The following is a 27,991-nucleotide window of genomic DNA, read 5'->3' as shown; positions in this document are numbered from 1 at the left end:
TTTGTGTCGGCACTTTTCTGGATCAAAAAACGTTATTTTTGAAGGTGTAGCAAAGTGTCACATGACCTCCAACAAGACTCGAGAAAACCTACAGGAAAAACACCTGAAAGAAGAGCACCTACAGGGAATGCACCTACTTTTGGTCAACTTAGACAAGTTAGAGACCCCTTCTGCGTCACTCACTGTTTCTTCTTCTTCTTCCCGTGGGGGACCGGATCCAATTTCTTGGATATTGAAGGTCTGTTTGTGCGTGTCTGTTCGTGTGTGTGTGATTGTATGCTACTGGGAATCCCAAGAGTGATCCAAAAATGATGTACGAGAACCAAGGTTCAAAGACAAACGTACCTAATTCGAGGGCATCTAAGTAACGGTCAGCTAAACGATTTTGGACTTTTCTGTGAAACACAGCTTCCTCAGTATTTCAGGTCGGTGGGATAACTAATTGACCCTCACGGGCAAAAGGAAACCCGAGGTGCTATATAACATGACTAAAAACTGTAGGCAGTTCGATCACGTAATTGTCCAGTCGTGGCGGTATCCTGATAAATTTAATATCCTTTCTTCAGTCAAAATATAAATAAAAAACGCTCGCGCTGGACCCGAGTACTCTTCAGACTGGCTCGTTCCCACAGTATGAAAGTTTTTGTCTTGTGCACGTGGATTAAAAAAAAAAAAAAAATTATTTATTTTACACAATTAAAATAATTATTAGAGTAAAATAAAACATTAAAACGTTCATAATAAACAATAGTAAACAAGAATTTAAAAAAAGAAAAAAAAATAGACCGCCCATGCCGGGAATCGAACCCGGATCACTTTGGCCACCAACTCTGACAATTTTGCCAGTGAACTCAAATGCCTAGGGTGCTAAAATTAGGTCGCGCAGCACGCGAAGTCAGTGGCACACGCACGCAAAGCCTGGTGTCGCTGGCTTGGCTGTTCTATCAGCCGAACGGCAGTTCTATCCCACCGCGAATTGCGCCCACCGTTAAGAGTCGTTTTTGTGATTTATTTCGCATTTAGGTCCCAGGTAACATTATGAAGTTTTAATACAATCAATCGGACCTATTATCAAGTTAGTGTATCAACTTTTGAACGAACTGCGCCCAGTAGTTTCCCAGCAATAAGCTGTTAAGTCGAGACAGACAGACACACACACAGACAGACACACAATTAAAGTCTGCTGGACCCTCCTACTGCGTACTCGGGGATAACTAAGTTTCTTGGGGGAAATAGTCTGAGATTTCTTCAGTCAAAATATAAAACACCACATTATCTTTTTGAATGAAAACAACTCAGTGTTTTTATGAGAATATTCTTCGATTTGGTTCCTACAGCAGTGAAAAACACACGCACGCACGCACACGCACATCCACGCACACATACACACACAAAATAAAAAAAAATCAAATTGAATATCCTTTGTTCAAGCATCTATAGTGAACCCTCGGACTAGTGAACCCTCGGACTAGTGGACCCTCGGACTAGTGAACCCTCGGACTAGTGAACCCTCGGACTAGTGAACCCCTCTCACACAAACATGTATTCAATGATTCAGTGATTCACCCCCAAATCCAAAGAAAATATTAGCATGTTCACCTTACACCTTAGTCACAACTAAATTTCTAATGAACCAAATAACGACACTGATACAGCAGTTTTGCTGTCAGCTTAGCGCAAAGCAGGGTTTAGCCTGGAAGAAAAAGAATGGGACATTTGTCCCCCTCAACCAAATTCTGGTGGGAAATTTTTTTCATTTTTTCATTTCATTTTCATTACTTTATTGTCCCATCGCTGGGAAATTCGGGTCGCTTCCTCCCAGTGGAAAGCTAGCAGCAACGGAGTCGCGCTACCCAGGTGTCTGCGTGTTTAGGTGTATTCAGCCACCTGCACTTATGGCAGAATGACCAAGGTCTTTTACGTGCCATTGTGATGACACGGGGGTGGGACATGGCTTCCGTCTCTGGGTCTGCACATAAAGTTGACCCGTGTCCATCCCGGCCCGAATTCGAACCTGCGACCTTCCGATCACAAGTCCAGTGCTCTACCAACTGAGCTACCGGGCATAGTCGAAGGCAAAAAGCGCAAAGCAGGCTATGCCATCCGAAAATGCTTTTGTCGAAAGATGCAAAATAGTTATATTTCGTGCCATATGATGTTATGAGAATTTGCCAGTGTATCACCGAGGTTAGTGTGTGTGTATTTCTATCGGTTAGTGTGTCTGTATTTCTATCGGTATCGCTTCTGTTGACAGTTTCCACAGAGGTAAACGCGCAAGCACAGATAGTTCGCAGGATTGGTTGAATATTAATGAATTACATTTTAAAAGCTAATCACAGCGCATTTCACAAACTCGCAAGTTGCTCGGCTTGGCGCGCACTTTTGCTTAGTCATTCCGAACACTGTACTCCCGTGAAAAGTGTACATGGGGTGGCGCAGTGGTAAGTAATGTCAGTGCGCCCTTTGACGCACTGAAGGGAATTCCAATGGGACATTTTGAGATGTTACGCGTCAATGGCGCAAGGCGCACTAGTTAGTAAATAAAACCCTGCAAAGCTTTATGCTACAAAGATGTGACCACTTGACCAGCGATATTGCTGTGATGTTAGTGTCAGCTGTTTAGCCCATGTTATGTTCTAAGTAATCTAACTCCTGCTGTATAGTGAAGTAAAGCGTGCATTTGGTCACAGTGGAGTAGTCGTACTTCAGTCTTATCAAAGTGAAACTGATCTCAGCTGTTTATGGCAGTCTCACGTAGGACATGAGATTAAGTGTGACCTGTTTTTCTACAGGAACTGCACCCGAGTGCAGTCCCTTCACACTGGGAAAACACCTGCAGGGAATGCAGACACTTTTAGATCACTTAATTAGATCCCTTCTGCCACAGTGACACATACACATACAGATTGTGTGTGTAGGAGGGGGTTATTCAGTCATTTAGTTTTCCTGTAAAATATATCATCAGAAAGTTTTTGTTCTTATACTTACAGTAATCAGTTGAGCACTTTTTGTTGTAATCCTTGCAGCAACCTTTCTTGTGTTTTTTAGACACATTTCAAAAATGTGTTGATTTTACACACATGTAATTTGTATTCATACGTTACACATCATCAGCAGGCAATCCGTGAGTGTCTGAAAACGTTTACACAGAAAAACTAAATACCCCCCCCCCCCCCCCCCCAAAAAAAAAAAAAAATGTGGCTTACTGACTGAGTATTCTGCTTCAATTAATAAGTAAGAATTAAACATTCTGTGACACTGACGAACACAGATTAATTGTTGACTTACCAAAAGTTACATTTCTGCAAGATTGAGAATGAAAGTCGCTTATGTTAATTTCAATGCTTGTTATTCTCTCAGGTGCCAGGAGAATGGTTCTGAATAACTCTCACTTACTCTATTACACATGTCGTGTGCATTTAGGGCACTTACTTCCCTTTGTTTCTTAGATTACATATTTGCAGTTTATTTCATTTTCAGTCCTGTTAGTGTTAGGCCTAAAAAAAAAAATAGGTGTGGTTACGGTAACCCGACCTACCCTATTTTTAGGGGCCGACCCTATAACTTTTTATTACATTTGTCAAAAAAAGAAAAAAAACGAGTGCAGAAAACGCAATGAAAGCGAAAGCGCCCGAGTCGCACACTTATTTCCCTATCAAGTAGGTTTGATTTGTACACATTAGAAAAAAAAGTTTAAAAAAAATAAAAGTGATTGCCTACCTTCCTATCCTATTTTTTTTGGCTGTTACCGTAACCACACCTATTTTTTTTGGCCTTAGTCTGTTACTATTGTTACTTGCTCATTAAGTCATTTGATGACGGTCGTACTCATGGGTTTCAGTGGTTTTGATCTTATCCCTGTTGCAGAAGAGGAAACGGAAAGAAATCAACGTCTGGAACGGGAAAAAAAAGAACGCTTGTCGTTCAAACCTTCAAGATATTCAGCATTTTCAGCACAGAACATACTGTGGCTGGTGTCCTCAATTGCTGTATTCCACTTCACTGAGTTTCACTTGGTTCTGTGGTATGATACAAGGATCAACAGGTGAACTTAGATGGATAATTCAGTGCACCATAATCTTAGTTCTTACACACATTAACACACACAGTGACATCATACATGTCAACCCCTATCAATGTTTTCCTGTATCACATTACCAAAAAACTGTATCATCAGGCCAAAAAACTGTACATAGCGCGCGGCACCGCGGTATTACCGCGTAAGGCAGAATTTGAAAGTTGTGTTTATGGTAGTGAGGTGCATGGTATAAAGATCAATCAATTTCATCATAAAATGCCAATCAATACTGATTTCAGTGCTTCTGTTCTGATAATGAACTAAAATCAGTATTGATTTGAATTGTATGAAAAAGTGATGTGTGCTTTCTTATTATCATTTCATGATTTATCTATAAACTATAATGAACACAGGCAAAATCCATTCTTCATATTCCTGATTTTATGTCCAGTCCCGGATTTTCCCGAATAGTGCAAAAGTTTCCCGATTAAACATTTTTCGAGTATAGTTAATAATGACTGGAGTGTATTTTCAAGCGCCTGTACTCGGCGTAGTTTCACTTCTGAAATCTCGTTTAGCGCGAGCACGGCAGTTTCTGCTATTAGGTTTAGTTCACAGGCACAGCCGGAATCTGCCCCCTTTATCACCCCTTCCTCAGTGCTAGGCCGCCAGCGGTAATTAATCACCCATCCCCCGGTTCAGCGCTGGCTACACAGTAGTGACTGTACAACCGCGCGATAGCACCACCCACACAAGCCATCTCAGCAGTAGAAGGCTAAGAGAAAAGCTCCCTTCTACTAGCAGGCCAGAGTGCGGCCCAGCTCAACCTCTCGGCAGCTACGCACTGCTATCTCTGCCTTACGAGTAAGCTGTGTGTTTTGAAAACACTTCTATCTTGTTAGTTCTCTTGAATTACGATGTCAGCATGTGTGTTATTTACACATAGCCTTGTAGTCAAGACCATAAACTTTCAAACGATACTAAATATGACCACTATGCTGTAGGTGTGCCACTGCTGTAGCCTGCTGAAAGAAGACAGACAGAGAACAGTACACACGGCACAATGTAATTAATGACATGTATTTGAGTGGCTACAGATCGCGCCACGGTCAACGTTTGAAGACAGAACAAATTAAAAACAAATCTGCAAGGTTAATGTTAACAGATGTTCATGCTGACACTTTGAAGACTTTTACCTTGTGTGTGTGAGGTATCTTTTCTTGAGCCCGCTTACAGGTATCCAAATAGGAAAACAGTATTCCAAAATGTCAGCACACGGCAGTTGTTGTTGTTATAGCTAGTTTTACTTCCATGTATCTTGGGGTAGATTTAAAGAAGGTCACACTGCTGCACAAAATAACTGAGTGTGATGTCACTTGTAATAATACTATGATTCAATCCTTTCTTTTCTGCTGAACAGTGGGTGAAAAATTTGCCTGTCACAACACAATGCCACACAAATGAAACACACAGCGTACATGTACTCTGATGATCAGAAACTAATACAAGACAAAAAATCTTCAAGACGAAACCACATGGAAAGTGCTCCAGACAGGGCTCTTCAAGATATAAACTAGATACAAAATCTGGTTCTGCTGTGAGGCAGTGGCAGGAAGGCAATTAAACCGTGGGAAATTGACTCATTTTCTGCTGCCAGCCAGTGGAACAAAGAAGGCTGAAGCCCCAGCGGGGCCAGGAATGTGCTAACAGATAAGCAGGGCAGGGGCTGCCTGGGCAGGTGCCAGCAGCAAACTAAATCATGCTGTCTGTGAAAGGGGGAACCGCCGTGCGAGGCTTCGTCACACAAACGCTGTGATCAAAATCGAAACTAAACGAGAATAGGCGAGATTTGTGGCTAGCGCATGCGCTTCAGTCGAATGTGGATGAGAAGCAGAAGAAGAAGCAGCAGCAGACGACCACAAAATGAAGAAAACAACGGTCCAGCGCCCGAAAGTTCTTGTAAAATTTGAAAAGAGTTACAAACAAGAGTATGACTTCATCTCCGAATCGACAAGACGCGGCATACATTTCGCGTTTTGCACCAAGTGCCGCGAAGATATCAGCATCGGACATGGACTCGGAGGCCGGGGGGATATTGAAGCTCATTCAAGAACAGCAAAACATGAACGGAACCGTGATCGGAAACCGATCTCACGCTTTTGTCCAATCGGAATATTTCTCCCCCCTCCCCCTTTTTTTTTTACAAATGTCATTTTTGAAATTTCCCGTATCAATGAAGTTTTTCCGTATCAATCCCCGTGATACGCCGTATCACTCGAAAATCACGAAAAATCCGTATCCGATACGGGAAATCCGTATCAGTTGGCAACTCTGTGACATATGCATGTACACACATGCATACACACACACACACACACACAGAGTCATAGAGGCACTCACACACAAACAAGTGAATTTTACCTCGCCTACATTTTGAGAATACTTTACAAAATATTGTATACCTTTAAGTAGGGCATTTATCTGAGCGAAGCCACCGTCACCTTGACCACGCCCAGCGCCTTCTCATCGGCGTTAGGGGGGCAGAAACCAGTGTGAGAGCCTCAGTAGTTTTTATCCAGTTTTTAACATTGTAACATAGCATTTTTTAACTGTGCTTGAAAAGCCTACATTCTAGGTCAAACGGACTAAAACCGCAAGTACAGCAGCAAGAAGACCAGCTGGAGTTGTACACTATATCCACCTTGTGTACAGTGAACTTTTAAGACTCTTTTAGATGCGCACACCCAAAAACCGTCACGTTGATAGTCGTCGTCGGCTTCTGTGGCGCACCCGCCAACCACCAACCCAGGCGGGTTATCCAGATCCAGATCCAGATCTGGATGTTGTGGTTAAAAAGGCATTCACTTAAATTTCACACACCGAAACAGAAATATTAATGAATGAAAAATCTTCATCATCATGAGCCGTAGGGGATTCTGTATTGAAAAGATGAATGTGTCCTTCTTCAGCAAATATATATATATTATACATGTGCCTATTGTGAAGAAGGGATTCAGTTCTCTGTGTAAGTCTGCTATGAAAGTAGTTCTTGTTTTTGTAGTCTTAAAAAAATATGCACTTGGTGCAACTGTAACTATAAACAAGTCGCGGAAGGCGAAAATACAATATTTAGTCAAGTAGCTGTCGAACTCCCAGAATGAAACTGAACGCAATGCCATTTTTCAGCAAGACCGTATACTCGTAGCATCGTCAGTCCACCGCTCATGGCAAAGGCAGTGAAATTGACAAGAAGAGCGGGGTAGTAGTTGCGCTAAGAAGGATAGCACGCTTTTCTGTACCTCTCTTTGTTTTAACTTTCTGAGCGTGTTTTTAATCCAAACATATCATATCTATATGTTTTTGGAATCAGGAACCGACAAGGAATAAGATGAAAGTGTTTTTAAATTGATTTGGACAATTTAATTTTGATAATAATTTTTATATATTTAATTTTCAGAGCTTGTTTTTAATCCGAATATAACATATTTATATGTTTTTGGAATCAGCAAATGATGGAGAATAAGATAAACGTAAATTTGGATCGTTTTATAAATTTTTATTTTTTTTTACAATTTTCAGATTTTTAATGACCAAAGTCATTAATTAATTTTTAAGCCACCAAGCTGAAATGCAATACCGAACCCCGGGCTTCGTCGAAGATTACTTGACCAAAATTTCAACCAATTTGGTTGAAAAATGAGGGCGTGACAGTGCCGCCTCAACTTTCACGAAAAGCCGGATATGACGTCATCAAAGACATTTATCAAAAAAATGAAAAAAACGTATGGGGATATCAATGCCAGGAACTCTCATGTCAAATTTCATAAAGATCGGTCCAGTAGTTTGGTCTGAATCGCTCTACACGCACGCACGCACACACACACACACACACACACATACACACACACATACACACACACATACACCACGACCCTCGTTTCGATTCCCCCTCGATGTTAAAATATTTAGTCAAAACTTGACTAAATATAAAAATAACCAAGGTTGGAAAAGAAAACTGTCAACACTTTTTAGTGTTTTATGATCTGCATAGAAGTATTTTTTGATAAATGCATGTATCCTAATTAATAAATTGTTAATACAATTCCAAAGGTTGTAAACAGTAATGTCATCTAAAATGTGTGCTTCTATCAATCAATGAGGCTTATATCGCGCATATTCCGTGGGTACAGTTCTAGGCGCTCTGCAGTGATGCCGTGTGAGATGAAATTTTATACGGCCAGTAATTGCAGCCATTTCGGCGCATATTTACCTTTCACGGCCTATTATTCCAAGTCACACGGGTATAGGTAGACAATTATTAACTGTGCCTAAGCAATTTTGCCAGGAAAGACCCTCTGTCAATCGTGGGATCTTTAACGTGCACACCCAATGTAGTGTACACGGGGAGGGAGTTCGGACACCGAAGAGAGTCTGCACACAAAGTTGACTCTGAAATAAATTTCCGCCGAACCTGGGATCGAACTCACGCTGACAGCGGCCAACTGAATATGTTGCAGGTTATGGTTCAATGTTGGAGCATGTCTGATGGCAGTGACGGTGGCAATAGCACTGTTCATGATCTTCTGGTTGTCCCTCGTGAAGAAAGTCAAATCTGATGACTGGGAGAAAAGACATCCTGCTGCCATTCCTGTTGCCACAGCCAGTTTCATCTTAGGCTTTCTCAGGTCAGAGTTGTGTTTGTCATTTTATTGCGTTTCTTCCTTCAGTGTTTTAAACACCGAGAGCACAGAGTAGGGCTATGGTTCATACTATGCAACTGTTATTACACCCCCGGTATAGGGGTGTGTATAGGTTTCACTCGATGTGTTTGTTTGTTTGTGTGTTTGTTTGTTTGTGTGTTTGTTTGTTTGTGTGTTTGTTTGTGTTCGCAAGTAGATCTCAAGAATGAACGGACCAATCGTCACCAAACTTGGTGAACAGGTTCTATACGTACATTCCTGAGACGGTCCTTACAAAAATTGGGACCAGTCAAACACACGGTTAGGGAGTTATTGGTGGATTTTGGTTTTTTGGGGGATCAACTACAGTTCAAGAATGAACGGACCGATCGTCACCAAACTTGGTGAACAGGTTCGATACATTCCTGAGACGGTCCTTACAAAAATTGGGACCAGTCAAACACACGGTTAGGGAGTTATTGGTGGATTTTGGTTTTTTGGGGGGATCAACTACAGTTCAAGAATGAACGGACCGATCGTCACCAAACTTGGTGAACAGGTTCGATACATTCCTGAGACGGTCCTTACAAAAATTGGGACCAGTCAAACACACGGTTAGGGAGTTATTGGTGGATTTTGGTTTTTCGGATATTCTCGGCGTTCTCAGTGTTACCGGCTATTTTTAGAAGGTCATCGCAATGTCCAGAACGCTTTCCTTGGACCCGTAAGTTGTCCTCACTGTAAAAGTGCAAAGGTCGAATCAATTTATAGCCACGCGAAAAATACACTCTCATCTATCTCTATATATTTATACAATAGATATAGATATATACGGCTTCTCTGTGTGTGTGTGTGTATTTGAGTGTGTCTGTAGAAAACACCTGTGTATTGCACAGTTCTGTTTGTGATGTGGTACCTAGGGCGTCGTCGACAAGTATGGGACTCGACATGATATGATCAGGAATGGCATTATGGCCCCTGAATCATGTTCGTGCTGTTCCCATTCCACGAGTCTGGAAGGGACCTAAGCTTGACGGGTCCATGGTTCGAAGCCGGCGTACAGTGCGCCACTCAAGCCGGGTATTCGGCTCTATTTAATCCACACGTGCTGAGCATGTTTTATATTATATAGATGAGACGGTTTTTACAAAAAATGCGGTCAGTAGGTGTTACAGAAAGAGTTATATTGATTTGTCTTTTTCTCCGCCTGTCTCTTTGTCCACTCAATCAACTTATTTTAACCACACTTGTTAGCAGTGCCTTCTCAGTTGGTGGCAGTGAGAATCGTAAGGACGGGGGTGTTTTTCCTATCTCGGAGGAATTTCTTGTTGTTATTGTCTTAATCATGGCATACCCTGCCCAGTCAGACTCAGAGGTTTCAAGTGCACGTCAGAAAAGATGGCCAAAATAGAATAATGCCTTTGTTTATAAATGCAATTGAATATCTATATATATATACGACTTGTGTCTGTGTGTTTGTGTATCTGTTTGTGTGTTTGTGTATTTGTGTATTCGCCATGCACGGCCAAAGTTCTCGATGGATCTGCTTCAAATTTGGTGGGCATATTCAGGTAGACCCGGGACACGACACAACCTGGTCGATATTTCAACACGTGCTCTCAGCGCGCAGCGCGGAACCGATTTTGGTTCCACCTCAGCTATTTTGGTTCCACCTCAGCTACCAGGGCCCCCATACCGACACACCAAAGCCAAAGTTCTCGGTGGATCTTTTTCAAATTTGGACACCGTATTCAGCTACACCCCGGACACAATATCATCGATGAGATATTTCAACACGTGCTCTCAGCGCGCAGCGCTGAAATGATTTTAGTTTTTGTGTTCATTTCACCATTATAAGTAACTCTTCCTTATCTTCTCATCTTCTCCAAGTTTTCAGCGTTTACCTCCCTTCCTTCGTTTGGTGCACTTTTGTGTGACAAGGAGCGTCTTCGGATATTCCCGGCGTTCTGTTACTGTTACTATTTTTAGAAGGTCAACGCAGTGTCCAGAACGTAAATTGGACCCGTAAATTATCCTCACTGTCAAAGTGCAAAGGTCGAATCAATTTATAGCCACGCGAAAATAGATACGGCTTCTCTGTGTTTTTGTGTGTGTGTGTGTGTGTCTCTATGTGAGCAACACCTGTGCATTTTTCAGTTCTGTTTGTGATGTGGTCTGGCGGCTTTTGTGTAATTTTATGTACTGGCCTTCCTTTCAGAAGCTCTAAATTGCTCAGTCCTGTTTGAGTGGAGTTCGCCTCCAAAGGTGATGAACACGGTTACATTCGTCGACAAGGATGGGACTCGATATGGTCAGGAATGGCATTATGGCCACTGAATCATTTTCGTGCTGTTCCCATTCCACGAATCTGGGAGGGACCTAAGCTTGGCGGGTCCATTGTTCGGACCCGGCGTACGGCTCTAAGTACTTCTTCCCGGCGAAGCCGGCTACCCGGCGAAGCGGGTATTCATTCTAGTATTATAGCTGCCTTCTGCAGCAGTCTGCATTCAGCTATCACAGTGAACAGTCTCTTGCTTCAGTACTCTCTACTTTGTGCTTGTGTTTAACCTTACCTTTTAGTCTTATATTCAATACAGTGTAATAATTACTATACACGCCTTCACAGTGTTGTCTATGTGTGTGAGTGTCATACTACACATACATCATATCATTACAGATACCAGCAAACTAAAACGCTATTTAACTAAGAAAACAATTTTTGGCCCAAAGCTAACGTGAATAAGAGAGAACGAGAGACTGAGAGGTGAGACAGAGCCTGGGAGAGAGAGACTAATGTGGGTGAGACTGAGAGAGTGAAAGAGAGTTCTGTGATACTGATCGATAGGAGCAACTAACCTGAACCTCGCTGCTGAGTCCATCAAACTGTTTCTTGCCAAGCTTTTTCAGAGCTGGCCAATCCATCTTGAGAACAGACGGCTAAAATGAATTAAAACAAGGTAATCACACTGTATTGATCGTATAACTTGTCCGTGTGTTTGGATTCTCACTCAAATCTGCCGCGCATAAAACAAGATCAAATCTTATTCGCAAAAAAAAGTTTCTGCAGAAATTATGTAAATTTCCAAAACTTGTTCAGACTTTATTCATATCCTAAATTTGTTTTTAAATCATGTAGCAATGTACAGAAATTTAATGTAAAAATGTAACTAGTTTTCAAAGTTTTTGCTGCGAGCCAGAATGTAAACTTCCGGTTGTGAGGAGTGTACAAAATTCCACTTCAAGGGACTGGAAGCGAGACTGTTTTGTTCACAATGGCGATGTCAGAGACTGAACGAAACCCCCACAGGCTAACAAAAGCGTTGGTGCTTGCTAGAACAAGGGCCTCGGATTTGGAAAGTGTGTGAAAGTTAAACTGTTGGTAAGTAAACCTCAGTTCAAAGCACAAGTAAAGTTAATTCTTCTTCTTCTTCTTCTTCTTCTTGAAGTTCTTCCCGTGGGGGACCGGATCCAATTTCTTGGATGTTGAAGGTCCCGCGGTGATGTCCATACACTGTTGGCCCCCATTGCGGTCTGTGCCAGTCGTGTAAGGAAGTTAAAAAGCCAAAGCTGGGGGAGGGGGGGGGTATGGGGGATGCAGGAGGGCAGTGTAGAGGAGCTTGGCTAGGTTTTGGGGTTATTAAAACTTTATACAATCCATCAACGGCTATGGGAGGGAGGTGGATGGCTGCAGGGCTCTGCTGCCACCGAGTCGTGACATGAACGACTCAAGGGAGGGGGCGGATGTGGTGGAGATCGGGAGCTTGTTCCACTCTGATGTTGTCCGCGGAAAAAAGGAGTGGGACAGTGAAGGGTGGTAGTCCTGTTCTTGATGGATCCTATTCCCTCTCGTTCTCGTGTCTGATGGTTTGAGAAACGCGGTCTTATCAATGCCGACCATGTCTTTTTGAGTCACTTGAGAAAAAGTGACTCTATGTAATCGGTCAGTGTTAGTCTGTCCGGCCGGCCGTCCGGCCGGCCGTCCGTAGACACCACCTTAACGTTGGACTTTTCTCGGAAACTATCAAAGCGATCGGGCTCATATTTTGTTTAGTCGTGACCTCCAATGACCTCTACACTTTAACGATGGTTTCGTTGACCTTTGACCTTTTTCAAGGTCACAGGTCAGCGTCAAAGGAAAAATTAGACATTTTATATCTTTGACAAAGTTCATCGGATGTGATTGAAACTTTGTAGGATTATTCTTTACATCAAAGTATTTACATCTGTAGCCTTTTACGAACGTTATCAGAAAAACAAGGGAGATAACTAGCCTTTTCTGTTCGGCAACACACAACTTAACGTTGGGCTTTTCTCGGAAACTATAAAAGTGACCGGGCTCAAATTTTATGTGAACGTGACTCATTGTGTTGTGAATAGCAATTTCTTCCTGTCCATCTGATGCCTCATATAATATTCAGAACTGCGAAAGTGACTCGATCGAGCGTTTGCTCTTCTTGTTAATTTTAAACATCATCGCTAGCCGACTGTTATGTCTTCGTTCTTCGAGGCTCTTCCATCCTAAGTTTGTCAGCATGTTGGTGACGGTGCCAGGCTCTTTTTCCCTGTAGTTATTGTGGACATATCTGGCCGCTCTTTTTTGGACTGACTCGAGCAGGTTGTTGTGCTGTTGTTCGTGCGGATTCCAGACAGTCGAGGCATACTCAAGGGTGGGGCGGACCATTGTGATGTAGGTTGCCGCTTTCACTTTTGGGGTGCACTCCTTGAAGTTCCTTCGGAGGAAGCCGACTGTCCTGTTTCCCTTCGCTGCAGCTGTTTCTACGTGCCTGCCCCAGGAAAGGTTACTTGTAATAGTAACACCTAGATATTTACTCTCTGTCGTTGTTTCAAGAGTCTGTCCATGGAGGTGGTAGTTGGATGGAAGAAGTATCTTATTCTTGTTTGGCATGATGTTCATTACCACACATTTGCTTGGGTTGAACTCCATTTGCCATTCTTGCTCCCATTTCTCTAGCGCTTCCAGGTCTTGTTGGAGCAGCATCTGGTCTTGTTGATTTGAGATGTTTTTAAACAGGAGGCTGTCGTCAGCAAACAGTTTTACTTTGGAATTTTTGACGACGTCTGGCATGTCGTTAATATATAGCAGGAATAGGAGGGGTCCTAGCACTGTGCCTTGGGGCACGCCTGATGTTACTGGTGCTGGTGTTGATTGGACGCCCTCGATTGCCACCCTTTGTGTTCTGTCGGACAGGAAAGATTGAATCCAGTTTCGAGTGGAACCCCGAACTCCGTAGTCGTGGAGTTTGTGCTGGAGGCGCTGGTGAGGAACCTTGTCGAAAGCTTTCGAAAAATCCAGTAGGACAGTGTCCACTTGATTTTTCTTGGCAAGGTTTTGTGCGATGTCGTGCACTGTCACTATGAGCTGGGATTCACAGGATCGTTGCTTCCGAAAACCGTGCTGGACGTCAGTAAGGATGTTGTTCTTTTGAAGATGTTGCATTATGGTGCTATGGACTATATGTTCGAGGATCTTGCATGTGATTGATGTGAGTGATACAGGACGGTAATTCGCGGACACTGACACAGTCTCACAAACACTGAACAAGTGAAACTGATATCAAAGAAGAACACACACGCGCGCGCGCACACGCACACACACACGCACATTCAAAGATACAAACGTACACAAACGTATCATGTGTGTTCATGCATCCCTGCAAACCAACACACACACTTTTCAGAAGCCTTCCCTAAATTTATGCAGTTGTAAATACTTTTGGTTGAAGTTACAAGTGCTGGTTGGTGGGGGGTGCGATATAAGTCCAGTTAGAGACACATTCTTACAAACAAAACTTTCCCCTGTGAAAAAAAGATGACATTTGCATTCATTTACATCACAATTTATATATATGCTGGCACCAATTAAGATGGAAAAACAAATGCATGATGCACAGAAATATTTAAAGTGTGCCACGTTGTATAAAAAGGGCAGCCATCACATAATGGCTTGAAGTTGAAGCCACAGAAACCCAAGAAAGGTTGCATGCACTCTGATCGATTCAAAACTTTAAGGCCAGTGTAAACTTCTTTCCTCAGACATGTGATAAGAAAAGGTTTTAGGTGGGTACTATATTATACGTTATTTGTGTGTTTGACCAAAATATGACATTTTACACAGATCGAGACAGTCATTGTTCTCCGAGACCGCGCTAGCGGTCGAGGTGAACAATGACTGTCGAGATCTGTGTAAAATGTCATATTTTGGTCAAACACGCAAATAACATTTATGTATCGATCGAATTCCTTTCAGGTACTTATGACTTTGTTGTTGTTTTGACGATTGAACGAGCACACACACACATGCATGCAATCCACATGTATGCAATCAAACACATAAGCTTCATATTTGGGCGTTTCAGGTTGACCGAAACTTCAAAGGAACTACAAAACACACGTCATGTACTCACTTTGTTGTTGTTTTGACATTGAACAGCACACACACATGCAATCAAACACATGACGTTTTTTTTTGTTTTTTTGAGTTCCTTTGAAGTTTTGGTCAACCTGAAAAGCCAAATTATAAAGTTTTGTCGGCCTCTGACGTCACATGACTCAAAGAAGGGAAATCCAATCTCCAATCGATACATAATGATACTTTTTGGTAGACTGCTATGAGATAAATCTGCTTGGTAAATAACTTGCACGGGAAGGCCTTATGTTGAAAGATATCTGAGAGAGGGTGAGAGTGATAACAGATATTAGCCCGTTGCCAGAGTTGTTGGAAAATGTGTGGCACTGGACAGTGGCAGCACAGGTGCTTTTAACCCTTCCTGAGCCTGTGAGGGGAACTCTGCTTTGTCTTCAGCTCACAGGATGTAAGTTGAGACAGAGAGGTGGTGTCTTGATGGTCAAGTCTACATGTTATATTCTGTTGCAGGGCGTCACAGATTCAGGATGCCAGCATCGTGCGCAGAATGCCAAACCTGGAGGTGTGCAGTCTCAGGTAAACAAGATTGCTGCTTGATTTAAACTAAAATAAAGAGGATAAAAAACGGTAAAACTTTGACTTCAGAGAGTGAAAATAACATTAACAGAGAGAGAAAAATGACAATTTTTTCAGAAACGTAGAAAGCTGATTTGCACTAACTTTCTGAAAGAAGCACTCTAAAGGTTGATTGACTGATTGATTGATTGCTTGACTAGTTGATTGATTGATTGATTGGTCGACTTGCAGTGTCAACAACCTGTCGTCGCTGGAGGATTTCTCCCACTGCACCAACCTGCAGGAGTTGTACATCCGTAAGAACCGCGTGGGGAGCCTGACGGACGTTGTGTACCTCAAGGAACTTGAGAAACTGCGGGTGCTCTGGCTGGCCGACAACCCCTGCTCACAGGGAGACAACTATCGCATGACCGTCTTACGCACGCTGCCGAACTTGCAGAAACTGGAGGAAGAGGAGGACAGTGGGGTGGAAGCATCAGCCAATCATCTTCAGCCTGAGAGGTCAAAGGGCGGGCCTAGTTTTGGCATCAGCGTGTCCGACCTTCACAAGAATCGTCTCCAGCAGCAACAAGACTCGGTCAAACTCAGCTGGGAAGAAACAAAGTGAGTTCTACTTTCTGTTTTTACTGGGGAACCTCCTTCTTAAAACCTTCAACAATCACGATATGAAGTGGAGTCACACACACAGAATTAACATGCATAAAACTAAAAGTGAGACATGGGAGAGAGAAGGAAATTTATGATAAAACAAGTCGCGTAAGGCGAAAATACAGTATTTAGTCAAGTAGCTGTCGAACTCACAGAATGAAACTGAACGCAATGCCATTTTTCAGCAAGACCGTATACTCGTAGCATCGTCAGTCCACCGCTCATGGCAAAGGCAGTGAAATTGACAAGAAGAGCGGGGTAGTAGTTGCGCTAAGAAGGATAGCACGCTTTTCTGTACCTCTCTTTGTTTTAACTTTCTGAGCGTGTTTTTAATCCAAACATATCATATCTATATGTTTTTGGAATCAGGAACCGACAAGGAATAAGATGAAAGTGTTTTTAAATTGATTTGGACAATTTAATTTTGATAATAATTTTTATATATTTAATTTTCAGAGCTTGTTTTTAATCCGAATATAATATATTTATATGTTTTTGGAATCAGCAAATGATGGAGAATAAGATAAACGTAAATTTGGATCGTTTTATAAATTTTTATTTTTTTTTTACAATTTTCAGATTTTTAATGACCAAAGTCATTAATTAATTTTTAAGCCACCAAGCTGAAATGCAATACCGAAGTCCGGGCTTCGTCGAAGATTACTTGACCCAGACCTGTTTACCCTTACGATTTTGGCGTAATTTATTACGATTTTCTGCAAAAAATACGCCATTCCGCTATCCGTGTCAAGACTACGATTTTCATAAATAAAAAAAATGTTTTAAACATTTTTTTTTTTTTATCAATTCACATGTTTGGCATTGTTTTTTCAATGGCAAAATGGGGTGAAAAAGCACAGGACTGACCAGAGATCATGTCTGTCTGATAAGACGCTGGAGAGCCTTATTCTAGTGGTGAAGTCTCGCCCTCACTCATTCGGCAAGCGCAAGTACAGTAGAGAAGCGCTTGACACACTGAAAAAGGCCTACTACGAGCAAAAGAAAAAGAATCAGTGATGCATGTGCTTTTGATGTGATCTTCGTTGAAATTATGATGACTACAAAAACTGACTGATGTGTTTTGTTTGTGAATGATGGATATATGTGCATGATTGCGTTTCGCAGACACAGTTGTCATGTGCGTTGTAATTGGCGACGAATGCTGGATGATTACTATTTTTGTGCCAGGATTACTATTTTTGGGGCTGAGCATTACTCCAAAACACTTATGGGGGTAAACAGGTCTGCTTGACCAAAATTTCAACCAATTTGGTTGAAAAATGAGGGCGTGACAGTGCCGCCTCAACTTTCACGAAAAGCCGGATATGACGTCATCAAAGACATTTATCAAAAAAATGAAAAAAACGTTCGGGGATATCATACCCAGGAACTCTCATGTCAAATTTCATAAAGATCGGTCCAGTAGTTTGGTCTGAATCGCTCTACACGCACGCACGCACGCACGCACACACGCACGCACACACGCACACACACACGCACACACATACACCACGACCCTCGTTTCGATTCCCCCTCGATGTTAAAATATTTAGTCAAAACTTGACTAAATATAAAAAAGAGAAGGGGGGATAGAGAAGAGCACAGCATGAGTCATTTGCAATAATCCAGTGGAAATTAAAAAAACAGTAATTCATCAGTTCAATGGGGTAAAAGTGCACAATTCAAAGTCATGATGTAACACACATGAATGTGCACATTACTTTCAATAACCACAATTACCACAATTGACCCGTTATACTTTTACCAAGAACCATCTGTACTGTTTTGAAAATAGAATTGTTAGTGCAAGAAAAAAGAACAGATTTCTGCTACCCTTTTACAGTGTATGAAGATGTCTGTAATTGAGGAATAATGCATTGACTGTCGACAGGCAAGATTCTCCATGCGGAGGGCAGTGCTGCAGGTAGTAATCACCTGTTTCATTCAATCAACTGCACCTCAAAATAACCGTCGCGATATAACCTTGAACGGTTGAAAACGACGTTAAACACCAAATAAAGAACAAGAAAGACCTCAAAATAAAGATTACTTTTGGTTAAGCACATTGTGCAGTGATGAATCTCTTCCTGTCTTTTAACACATGAGCAATAAGCAGGCACATTTAAATGAGGTGTAATTACGTAGTTTCTGATTTTGATGTGACTGCCTCCTTGATAGTTATGATGCGGATATACCTCCAAGTGACATTTCTCCAGTGCATTTGAAAAATATTTGCCCTTGTCTCACAATATGTCTGCATAATTAGAATGTAGTCGCATAAAGGATTGTTGCCACTCGAGTGGTGTCCATAGGTTACTTTTCAAAAACCAAACTTGAAAAGAATAATTGGCGGAAAAAATAATTAGCCTGTTAGCCATTGAAGAATCTGTGAGTCTAGAAAATTCCACTTACAATTATTCTGCAAAATAACAGGATGCTTATGCTTATTCATCTTTACCAGAACAGCAGTATAGAAAATGACTGGTATTTTATAACAAATCAGTTTTTGTCTCATTGAATTTAACCTTCTGTGTTGCTCAAACACCATGGTTTTTTGGTTTGAATTTAACATTGATGCTTGTCTAATTGGATCATACATTTTAAAGAGATAGACGTACTCATATTGTCTGCAAACAACTTTATCGCATATTCAGTATCATTCACAATGTTGTTTATGTATATCAAGAATAACAGGGAGCTTAACACAGAACCTTGTGGAACACCTGCTGGAATTCCTTTTAACTCAGACTTGGTACCTTTTATAACAACAGCAATCTGTTAAATAATCACAAAACCATTATAACTTTCAGCCTCTAATACCTATCATTGATTCAACTGTAAACAATGAACATTTGTGCCCAACTTTGTTGAGATATTCTGTTCATAATCTCTGTTCATAATCTCTGTTCACAATCTCTGTTCATAATCTCTGTTCATAATCTCTGTTCACAATCTCTGTTCATAATCTCTGTTCATAATCTCTGTTCACAATCTCTGTTCACAATCTCTGTTCATAATCTCTGTTCATAATCTCTGTTCACAATCTCTGTTCATAATCTCTGTTCATAATCTCTGTTCATTTACTTCCATTTTAAGACCACATTTTCTCAGATGTTTTGAGGTCTTCTAAGGGGGGTTCCACTGTCCGAGTTTTGTACGATAAATGTTTATTTGTGTTTGAGCAGTTCACTGTGTATCATTCTATCAATGCAGTGTAAGAAGGAAAATCAAACATGTGGTTTCATTCATTTTGAATTTTGCAGTCAAATCCGCGCCCAACTGGGGTTGAAGCCATTGCCGATGTCCAAGGTCACAACCAACAAGTCGGTCACCACAGGCGCTACAAAAGCCAGGGTACGTTTGATCGTAGTTCTATGGTTGATCATATTCCAGGCACAGATGTAAGTGCATTGTGTGCAAGGCAGTGTGTGTTTGATATGTGATGTGTTAGTTTTAATTTCAATAGCAATGGTACACCCTTCCTGTTACTACCATGAGGGGACCGGCAAGGTTGGCCTTGTGGTAAGGCGTCCGCCCCGTTATCGGGAGGTCGTGGGTTCGAACCCCGGCCGGGTCATACCTAAGACTTTAAAATTGGCAATCTAGTGGCTGGTCCGCCTGGCGTCTGGCATTATGGGGTTAGTGCTAGGACAGGTTGGTCCGGTGTCAGAATAATGTGGCTGGGTGAGACATGAAGCCTGTGCTGCGACTTCTGTCTTGTGTGTGGCGCACGTTATATGTCAAAGCAGCACCGCCCTGATATGGCCCTTCGTGGTCGGCTGGGCGTTAAGCAAACAAACAAACAAACTACCATGAGGTTGGACATTGGTCAGCTAGGTGAGAGTACAGGGTTACAATGGTTTATGTTTTCATCACGTCTTTGCCTTTTTCAGAACGCCAACGTCCTTCAGTCGGTGTTGCTGTTGATACGAGAGTTGGACAAGGACAGCTTGGAGGTCGTTCACAACTCCGTACAGCGAAGGTTAGAGGACCTGTGACCTTCACCCTGACCTTTCTACGCAATACAGCTTATGGTGCAGCAAAACAGATTGTACATAACAGACATATCATACCTGTATTGTGCTGCGTGGCTTCCAAAACCAGGCAAAACGTACTCTGTGTGTCAGGTGTGTGGTGAGTATACAGTGGAACCCCCATTTAAATTAAGACCTCAAGACATCTGGGAAAATCACTTCTTAAAAAGGAGGGATTCTTAAAATGGTAAATTTACAAGGGTTCATGAATGCAAAATAACGGAGAGAACAGAAAGTATACTGTATTGGGAGGTGTCCTGTCATTGGAGGGGTCTCACATCACAGGTACCGGTCACTGCAGGACATCAGTCAAGTACAAAAGAAAACCCGAACGCAACAAACACACAAGAAAAGGAATTAGTGTGTTTTTTTTACTAATACCACAGACAGGTTTAAATTGTTTATTTATTCAGTGCCATCCCTCCAGTTGTGAAATACAATCACAGAGCATAATTATCTGCTAGATGACTGCAATAAGAGAGCAGTGAGATGTGAGCTATTTCAGTCACTTTTAGCATGTACTCCCATCACTGTTTTCTTCTTTTCTTTCTGCAACATCTTTGTACAGGCAATTTATTTTGCATTTATAATAGACAGCTCAGTTTCAGTTAGTTTAGCATGTAAGAACAGAAGAGAAGGTGGAAATGAAATTGTATGTCCACCATTCCTAGATCAAGCTAAAGTCAGGTCCTGGTCAGTAGTTTTAGAGTATTTTTTGTTGTTACACCAAGTGATAATGTATTACCACCGAATGTTGTGTATCTTTTTGCTACTGCCAAGTGTTTATTGTTACCACCGAGAATTGTGACTGTTGTTGTTTGTCTGAAGTCAGAAGTCAGAAGTCAGAAGTCTGAAGTCTGAAGTCAGAGAGACAGTCAGAAGTCAGAAGTCAGAAGTCAGAAGTCAGACGTCAAGACGTCAGAGAGACAGAGAGACAGAGAAACAGAGAGACAGTCAGAAGTCAGAAGTCAGAAGTCAGAATGTTTATTCGCGTAAACACAGGGTCCATTGCAAAAGGGTACGTCGAGGTAGGAAAAACACCCCCGTTGGTCAAAGGGAAATAACCATTCTCACTGCCACCAACTGAGAAGGTTATTTCCCTTTGACCATTAATATGTCAGTCTTAATCTTAATCCACCAATAACTCCCTAACCGTCTGTTTGACTGGTCCCAATTTTTGTAAGGACCGTCTCAGGAATGTATAGAACCTGTTCACCAAGTTTGGTGACGATCGGTCCGTTCATTCTTGAGATCTATATGCGAACACAAACAAACAAACAAACAAACAAACACATCGAGTGAAACCTATACACACCCCTATACCGGGGGTGTAAATATATGTTGGTTTAGGGAAACATGACCACACCAAAAAGAATCGGTAGGTCGGCTTTTATTTTTGAGAAATTAAAAAAAAGTATTTGGGTCGGTTGGAAAAAATAGGGTCGGTCGGGTTACCCTGAACCAACATATATTTTTGTTTGGCCTAATCAAAGTTTGTGAAATGCACCTCACATGAATCCCCCCGCGGGTTAGGGGGAAGAATTTACTTGATGCTCCCCAGCATGTCGTAAGAGGCGACTAACGGATTCTGTTTCTCCTTTTACCCTTGTTAAGTGTTTCTTGTATCCCGTCGCGATATAACCTTGAATGGTTGAAAACGACATTAAACACCAAATAAAGAAAGAAAGTTTCTTGTATAGAATATAGTCAATGTTTGTAAAGATTTTAGTCAAGCAGTATGTAAGAAATGTTAAGTCCTTTGTACTGGAAACTTGCATTCTCCCAGTAAGGTAATATATTGTACTACGTTGCAAGCCCCTGGAGCAATTTTTTTATCAGTGCTTTTGTGAACAAGAAACACTTAACAAGTGGCTCTATCCCATCTCCCCCCCTTTCCCCGTCGCGATATAACCTTCGTGGTTGAAAACGACGTTAAACACCAAATAAAGAAAGAAAGACCTCACATGAACTCGGGGTAACAAAGGTGTCTATGTATATTTTTAAAGAATATACTGACCGTTCCAAGAGCTGTCGGATGGCATGATAAATACACCAACTGACACGGATGACTGATCTTTTTCAGGAATTCATCGAGCCCTTTTATGCTGCATGCAAAAAGTTGTACGCTCTCACCAACACCTGGCCATACACGGTATTGTTTACTAGTGTTCTGAAGGGAGGGGGAGGGGGTTTGTCGGTTCTTCTTCTTTATTTGGTGTTTAACGTCGTTTTCAACCACGAAGGTTATATCGCGACGGGGAAAGGGGGGGAGATGGGATAGAGCCACTTGTTAATCGTTTCTTGTTCACAAAAGCACTAATAAAAAAATTGCTCCAGGGGCTTGCAACGTAGTACAATATATTACCTTACTGAGTGGGAGAATGCAAATTTCCAGTACAAACTGCTTGACTAAAATCTTTACAAACATTGACTATATTCTATACAAGAAACACTTAACAAGGGTAAAAGGAGAAACAGAATCCGTTAGTCGCCTCTTACGACATGCTGGGGAGCATCGGGTAAATTCTTCCCCCTAACCCGCGGGGGGTCGTTTGTCGGTGTAAAAGCTACACGAGTAAGTCTTCTCATTGTGAGGACACGTGCTCGTACACACGTACACCGCAAAGACAGACACGGACAGACAGACAGACAGACAAGAACACACTCACACACACACACACACACACACGCACACGCGCACACACAAACCTGCATGCACGCACACGCACGCACACGCACGCACACACATGCATTCACACACACAGACACACACACACACACACACACACACACACACACACACACACACACACACACACACACACACACTCGCGCGCATACGGGCGTTTCTGAGCAGCATCAACAGCATCCTGAACTCAGGTCAAAATGAGTTCGGCTCATTCTCTCCCTGACCAGACGCTACAGTCTAACGCGAATCTATCAAAACAAAAATACAGAGTTATCTCCCATATGGTTTTCGCGAGCACTGATCTAAATTTGAGATCAGTGTTCGCGAGACGAAAATGATTGCAGATTGGCCGACTTCGACAGTGAGCTCCGTTCTGTTCTTCACAGTTATGATAAAGACATCGTTCCAATGTCAAACCAAGTCGAAATTTTGGGACTGCTGCCGGAAGGAGACCGTAATATATGGTTTCATCACTGTCAACTGGTTACAGAAAAAATCGTCTGCTCCCGTGAGCGCGAAACCAAACGGTTGATTATCACGTGACACTTTTGCCATTATTTAGAGTTGTTTGCATAGTAAATACAGCCGCGAAAAATAGCTCGCTTGAAACTGTCTTACATATCAATTCCTTTGCAATTTAAAAATTACAAAACACCGTGAAAAATATTATGGACGATCGCGAATCTGCTTATATCAATAATACATTACAAAAAGCTCTAAATATGTAAATAAAAAAAAAAAAAAAAAAAAAAAATCGGAAACTCAAGGCATCCTGTCAGCCGAACTCATTTTGACCTGAGTTCAGGATGCATCAACAGGTGCAAAGCAAAATATTGTAACATCATGAAGTTGTTGGAAAGGGCGAACGAAAAATGAACCAGACAGAAAATGCAAAAGCAAACGTTTATTTTGAACGAGAACATCCATCTCTAAATATTTTGCTCTTTTGTTCGTTTTTCTCTCTTTTTACATTTAGTCAAGTTTTGACTAAATGTTTTAACATAGAGGGGGGAATCGAGACGAGGGTCGTGGTGTATGTGTGTCTGTGTGTGTGTGTAGAGCGATTCAGACTAAACTACTGGACCGATCTTTATGAAATTTTACATGAGAGTTCCTGGGTATGAAATCCCCGGATGTTTTTTTTCATTTTTTCGATAAATGTCTTTTATGACGTCATATCCGGCTTTTCGTGAAAGTTGAGGCGGCACTGTCACACCCTCATTTTTCAATCAAATTGATTTAAATTTTGGCCAAGCAATCTTCCACAAAGCCCGGACTTCGGTATTGCATTTCAGCTTGGTGGCTTAAAAATTAATTAATGACTTTGGTCATCAAAAATCTGAAAATTGTAAAAAAAATTATTTTTTTTATAAAACGATCCAATTTTACGTTCATCTTATTCCTCATCATTTTCTGATTCCAAAAACATATAAATATGTTATATTCGGATTAAAAACAAGCTCTGAAAATTAAAAATATAAAAATTATGATCAAAATTAATTTTTCTAAATCAATTTAAAAACACTTTCATCTTAATTATTCCTTGTCGGTTCCTGATTCCAAAAACATATAGATATGATATGTTTGGATTAAAAACACGCTCAGAAAGTTAAAACGAAGAGTGGTACAGAAAAGCGTGCTATCCTTCTCAGCGCAACTACTACCCCGCTCTTCTTGTCAATTTCACTGCCTTTGCCGTGCGTGGTGGACTGACGATGCTACGAGTATACGGTCTTGCTGAGTTGCATTGCGTTGGCAGTTTCATTCTGTGAGTTCGACAGCTACCTGACTAAATATTGTATTTTCGCCTTACGCGACTTGTTAGTTTATATTTCTTTTTAGTTTATTTCTCTGTTTAGTTGTTCTCTCTTTTTAGTGTTCTTCCCTTTTTAGTTTTTCTCTTTGTTATTTTGTTCTTTGCTTTTTTGTGCGTTCAGTTCAAGTACCGACTGCAGCCTGGCGACATGGTGTCATACAACAACAGACGGATGGCTCACGGCCGTGTCGCATTCACTTACCGCAGCGGTCAGGAGAGGCATTTACAGGTAGGCTGTTTCCTTAACTCCTTCCTGTGCTAGTTGAAAAATGTATTGATTAATTGATTGATTTCAGTTATTCGTTTATTGGTTGGTTGGTTGTTTGGTGGGGTGGTTGGGTGGTTAGGTGGTTTGTTGCATCGTTGATTGATTGATAGATTGTTTGATTGGTTGATTGATTTCAGTAATTCATTTATTGGTTGGTTGGTTGGTTGGTTGGGTGGTTGGTTGGTTGATTGGTTGGTTGATTGGTTGGTTGGGTGGTTAGGTGGTTAGTAGTATCATTGATTGATTGATTGATTGATTGATTGATTGGTTGATTGATTTCAGTAATTCGTTTATTGGTTGGTTGGTTACGTCGTGGATCGCGTGATTGATTGTTTAATTGATTGATTGATTGATTGATTTTGCAGGGCTGTTACCTGAATGTGTCGGAGTTCAAGAGTTGCATGCAGACTCTGGCAAACCTGGTTGGGGACGGACGCATCGCTCAACGCGTTGGAGATTATGATTACCAATAGTCCTCATGTCGTCACTCTGACGTCACTTCTCTGCGTCACTCTCTGACGTCATTTTTCACGTCACTGTGTTACATTACATTGACGTCATAATGGGGATTGTTCGAAGTGAAGTCTCTGGATTTTTTAATGGCGAAGGATCTTATTTATTCTGCTTGAGGAAAGACTTTTTGTGATTTTTATTTCTGAAACAAGTCACGAAAGTACTGAGTTTACATATGATGTCACCATGACGTCTTCAAACATTCCATGATGACGGATACCCTGACGACATTTGTCGCGTGATTGACCAAAGAGCTGGGTAACAAGAGTGTTTATTGTATTTGATGTGAACAGTAATTATGTTACAAAGGATGGTGGTGGTGGTTACATGATTAGATGTATCTGCAAATGCGTATGTACTTTTGCATGTCTCGGTGTGTGTGGGCGAAAGAGAGAGAGAGAGTGGGAAAGAGGGAGGTTATATTGGGTGAGACAGAGAGAGAGAGTGGGGTGAGGAGGGAGGTTATATTGGGTGAGACAGAGAGAGAGAGTGGGGTGAGGAGGGAGGTTATATTGGGTGAGACAGAGAGAGAGAGTGGGGTGAGGAGGGAGGTTATATTGGGTGAGACAGTGAGAGAGTGGGAAGGAGGGAGGTTATATTGGGTGAGACAGAGAGAGAGTGGGAAGGAGGGAGGTTATATTGGGTGAGACAGAGAGAGAGAGTGGGAAGGAGGGAGGTTATATTGGGTGAGACAGAGAGAGAGTGGGAAGGAGGGAGGTTATATTGGGTGAGACAGAGAGAGAGAGTGGGAAGGAGGGAGGTTATATTGGGTGAGACAGAGAGAGAGAGAGTGGGAAGGAGGGAGGTTATATTGGGTGAGACAGAGAGAGAGAGAGTGGGAAGGAGGGAGGTTATATTGGGTGAGACAGAGAGAGAGAGAGTGGGAAGGAGGGAGGTTATATTGGGTGAGACAGAGAGAGAGTGGGAAGGAGGGAGGTTATATTGGGTGAGACAGAGAGAGAGAGTGGGAAGGAGGGAGGTTATATTGGGTGAGACAGAGAGAGAGAGTGGGAAGGAGGGAGGTTATATTGGGTGAGACAGAGAGAGAGAGAGTGGGAAGGAGGGAGGTTATATTGGGTGAGACAGAGAGAGAGTGGGAAGGAGGGAGGTTATATTGGGTGAGACAGAGAGAGAGAGTGGGAAGGAGGGAGGTTATATTGGGTGAGACAGAGAGAGAGAGTGGGAAGGAGGGAGGTTATATTGGGTGAGACAGAGAGAGAGAGAGTGGGAAGGAGGGAGGTTATATTGGGTGAGACAGAGAGAGAGAGTGGGAAGGAGGGAGGTTATATTGGGTGAGACAGAGAGAGAGAGAGTGGGAAGGAGGGAGGTTATATTGGGTGAGACAGAGAGAGAGAGTGGGAAGGAGGGAGGTTATATTGGGTGAGACAGAGAGAGAGAGAGTGGGAAGGAGGGAGGTTATATTGGGTGAGACAGAGAGAGAGAGAGTGGGAAAGAGGGAGGTTATATTGGGTGAGACAGAGAGAGAGAGAGTGGGAAGGAGGGAGGTTATATTGGGTGAGACAGAGAGAGAGAGAGTGGGAAGGAGGGAGGTTATATTGGGTGAGACAGAGAGAGAGAGTGGGAAAGAGGGAGGTTATATTGGGTGAGACAGAGAGAGAGAGTGGGAAGGAGGGAGGTTATATTGGGTGAGACAGAGAGAGAGAGAGTGGGAAGGAGGGAGGTTATATTGGGTGAGACAGAGAGAGAGAGTGGGAAGGAGGGAGGTTATATTGGGTGAGACAGAGAGAGAGAGAGTGGGAAGGAGGGAGGTTATATTGGGTGAGACAGAGAGAGAGAGAGTGGGAAGGAGGGAGGTTATATTGGGTGAGACAGAGAGAGAGAGAGTGGGAAGGAGGGAGGTTATATTGGGTGAGACAGAGAGAGAGAGAGTGGGAAGGAGGGAGGTTATATTGGGTGAGACAGAGAGAGAGAGTGGGAAAGAGGGAGGTTATATTGGGTGAGACAGAGAGAGAGTGGGAAGGAGGGAGGTTATATTGGGTGAGACAGAGAGAGAGAGGGAAGGAGGGAGGTTATATTGGGTGAGACAGAGAGAGAGTGGGGTGAGGAGGGAGGTTATATTGGGTGAGACAGAGAGAGAGTGGGAAGGAGGGAGGTTATATTGGGTGAGACAGAGAGAGAGTGGGAAGGAGGGAGGTTATATTGGGTGAGACAGAGAGAGAGTGGGAAGGAGGGAGGTTATATTGGGTGAGACAGAGAGAGAGAGTGGGGAGGAGGGAGGTTATATTGGGTGAGACAGAGAGAGAGTGGGAAGGAGGGAGGTTATATTGGGTGAGACAGAGAGAGAGTGGGTGAGGAGGGAGGTTATATTGGGTGAGACAGAGAGAGAGTGGGTGAGGAGGGAGGT

At 42.2% G+C, this 27,991-nt stretch overlaps 1 protein-coding gene across 1 annotated transcript; it reads left to right on the top strand.

Moving 5' to 3' along the window:
• The first annotated feature begins 117 nt into the window (after window positions 1–117).
• Window positions 118–26,065, top strand: LOC138947848 (cilia- and flagella-associated protein 410-like). The gene is made up of 9 exons (XM_070319409.1): window positions 118–238; window positions 3,868–4,045; window positions 8,536–8,703; window positions 15,593–15,658; window positions 15,890–16,261; window positions 19,570–19,660; window positions 20,200–20,288; window positions 24,967–25,074; window positions 25,479–26,065. Exons 3-9 carry the CDS (start codon window positions 8,564–8,566, stop codon window positions 25,489–25,491), a joined length of 879 nt encoding a protein of 292 aa, XP_070175510.1. The 5' UTR covers window positions 118–238; window positions 3,868–4,045; window positions 8,536–8,563; the 3' UTR covers window positions 25,492–26,065.
• The last annotated feature ends 1,926 nt before the right edge of the window (window positions 26,066–27,991 follow it).

Source organism: Littorina saxatilis, linkage group LG14 (assembly GCF_037325665.1).
Source record: "Littorina saxatilis isolate snail1 linkage group LG14, US_GU_Lsax_2.0, whole genome shotgun sequence".
In the NCBI taxonomy this organism is placed as follows: Eukaryota; Metazoa; Mollusca; class Gastropoda; order Littorinimorpha; family Littorinidae; genus Littorina; species Littorina saxatilis.
Note: the sequence above shows the minus strand (reverse complement) of the source record. Positions and strands in the feature narration are given on the sequence as shown.

What these genes read in the sequence shown, in the direction of transcription:
- LOC138947848 (XM_070319409.1), top strand. Translation starts at nt 8,564, where the DNA reads ATGGCAGTGACGGTGGCAATAGCACTGTTCATGATCTTCTGGTTGTCC. An exon ending in CTGGAGGTGTGCAGTCTCAG is followed by an intron (nt 15,659 to 15,889) that starts GTAAACAAGATT and finishes GTCGACTTGCAG; the next exon opens with TGTCAACAACCTGTCGTCGC. An exon ending in CTCAGCTGGGAAGAAACAAA is followed by an intron (nt 16,262 to 19,569) that starts GTGAGTTCTACT and finishes TGAATTTTGCAG; the next exon opens with TCAAATCCGCGCCCAACTGG.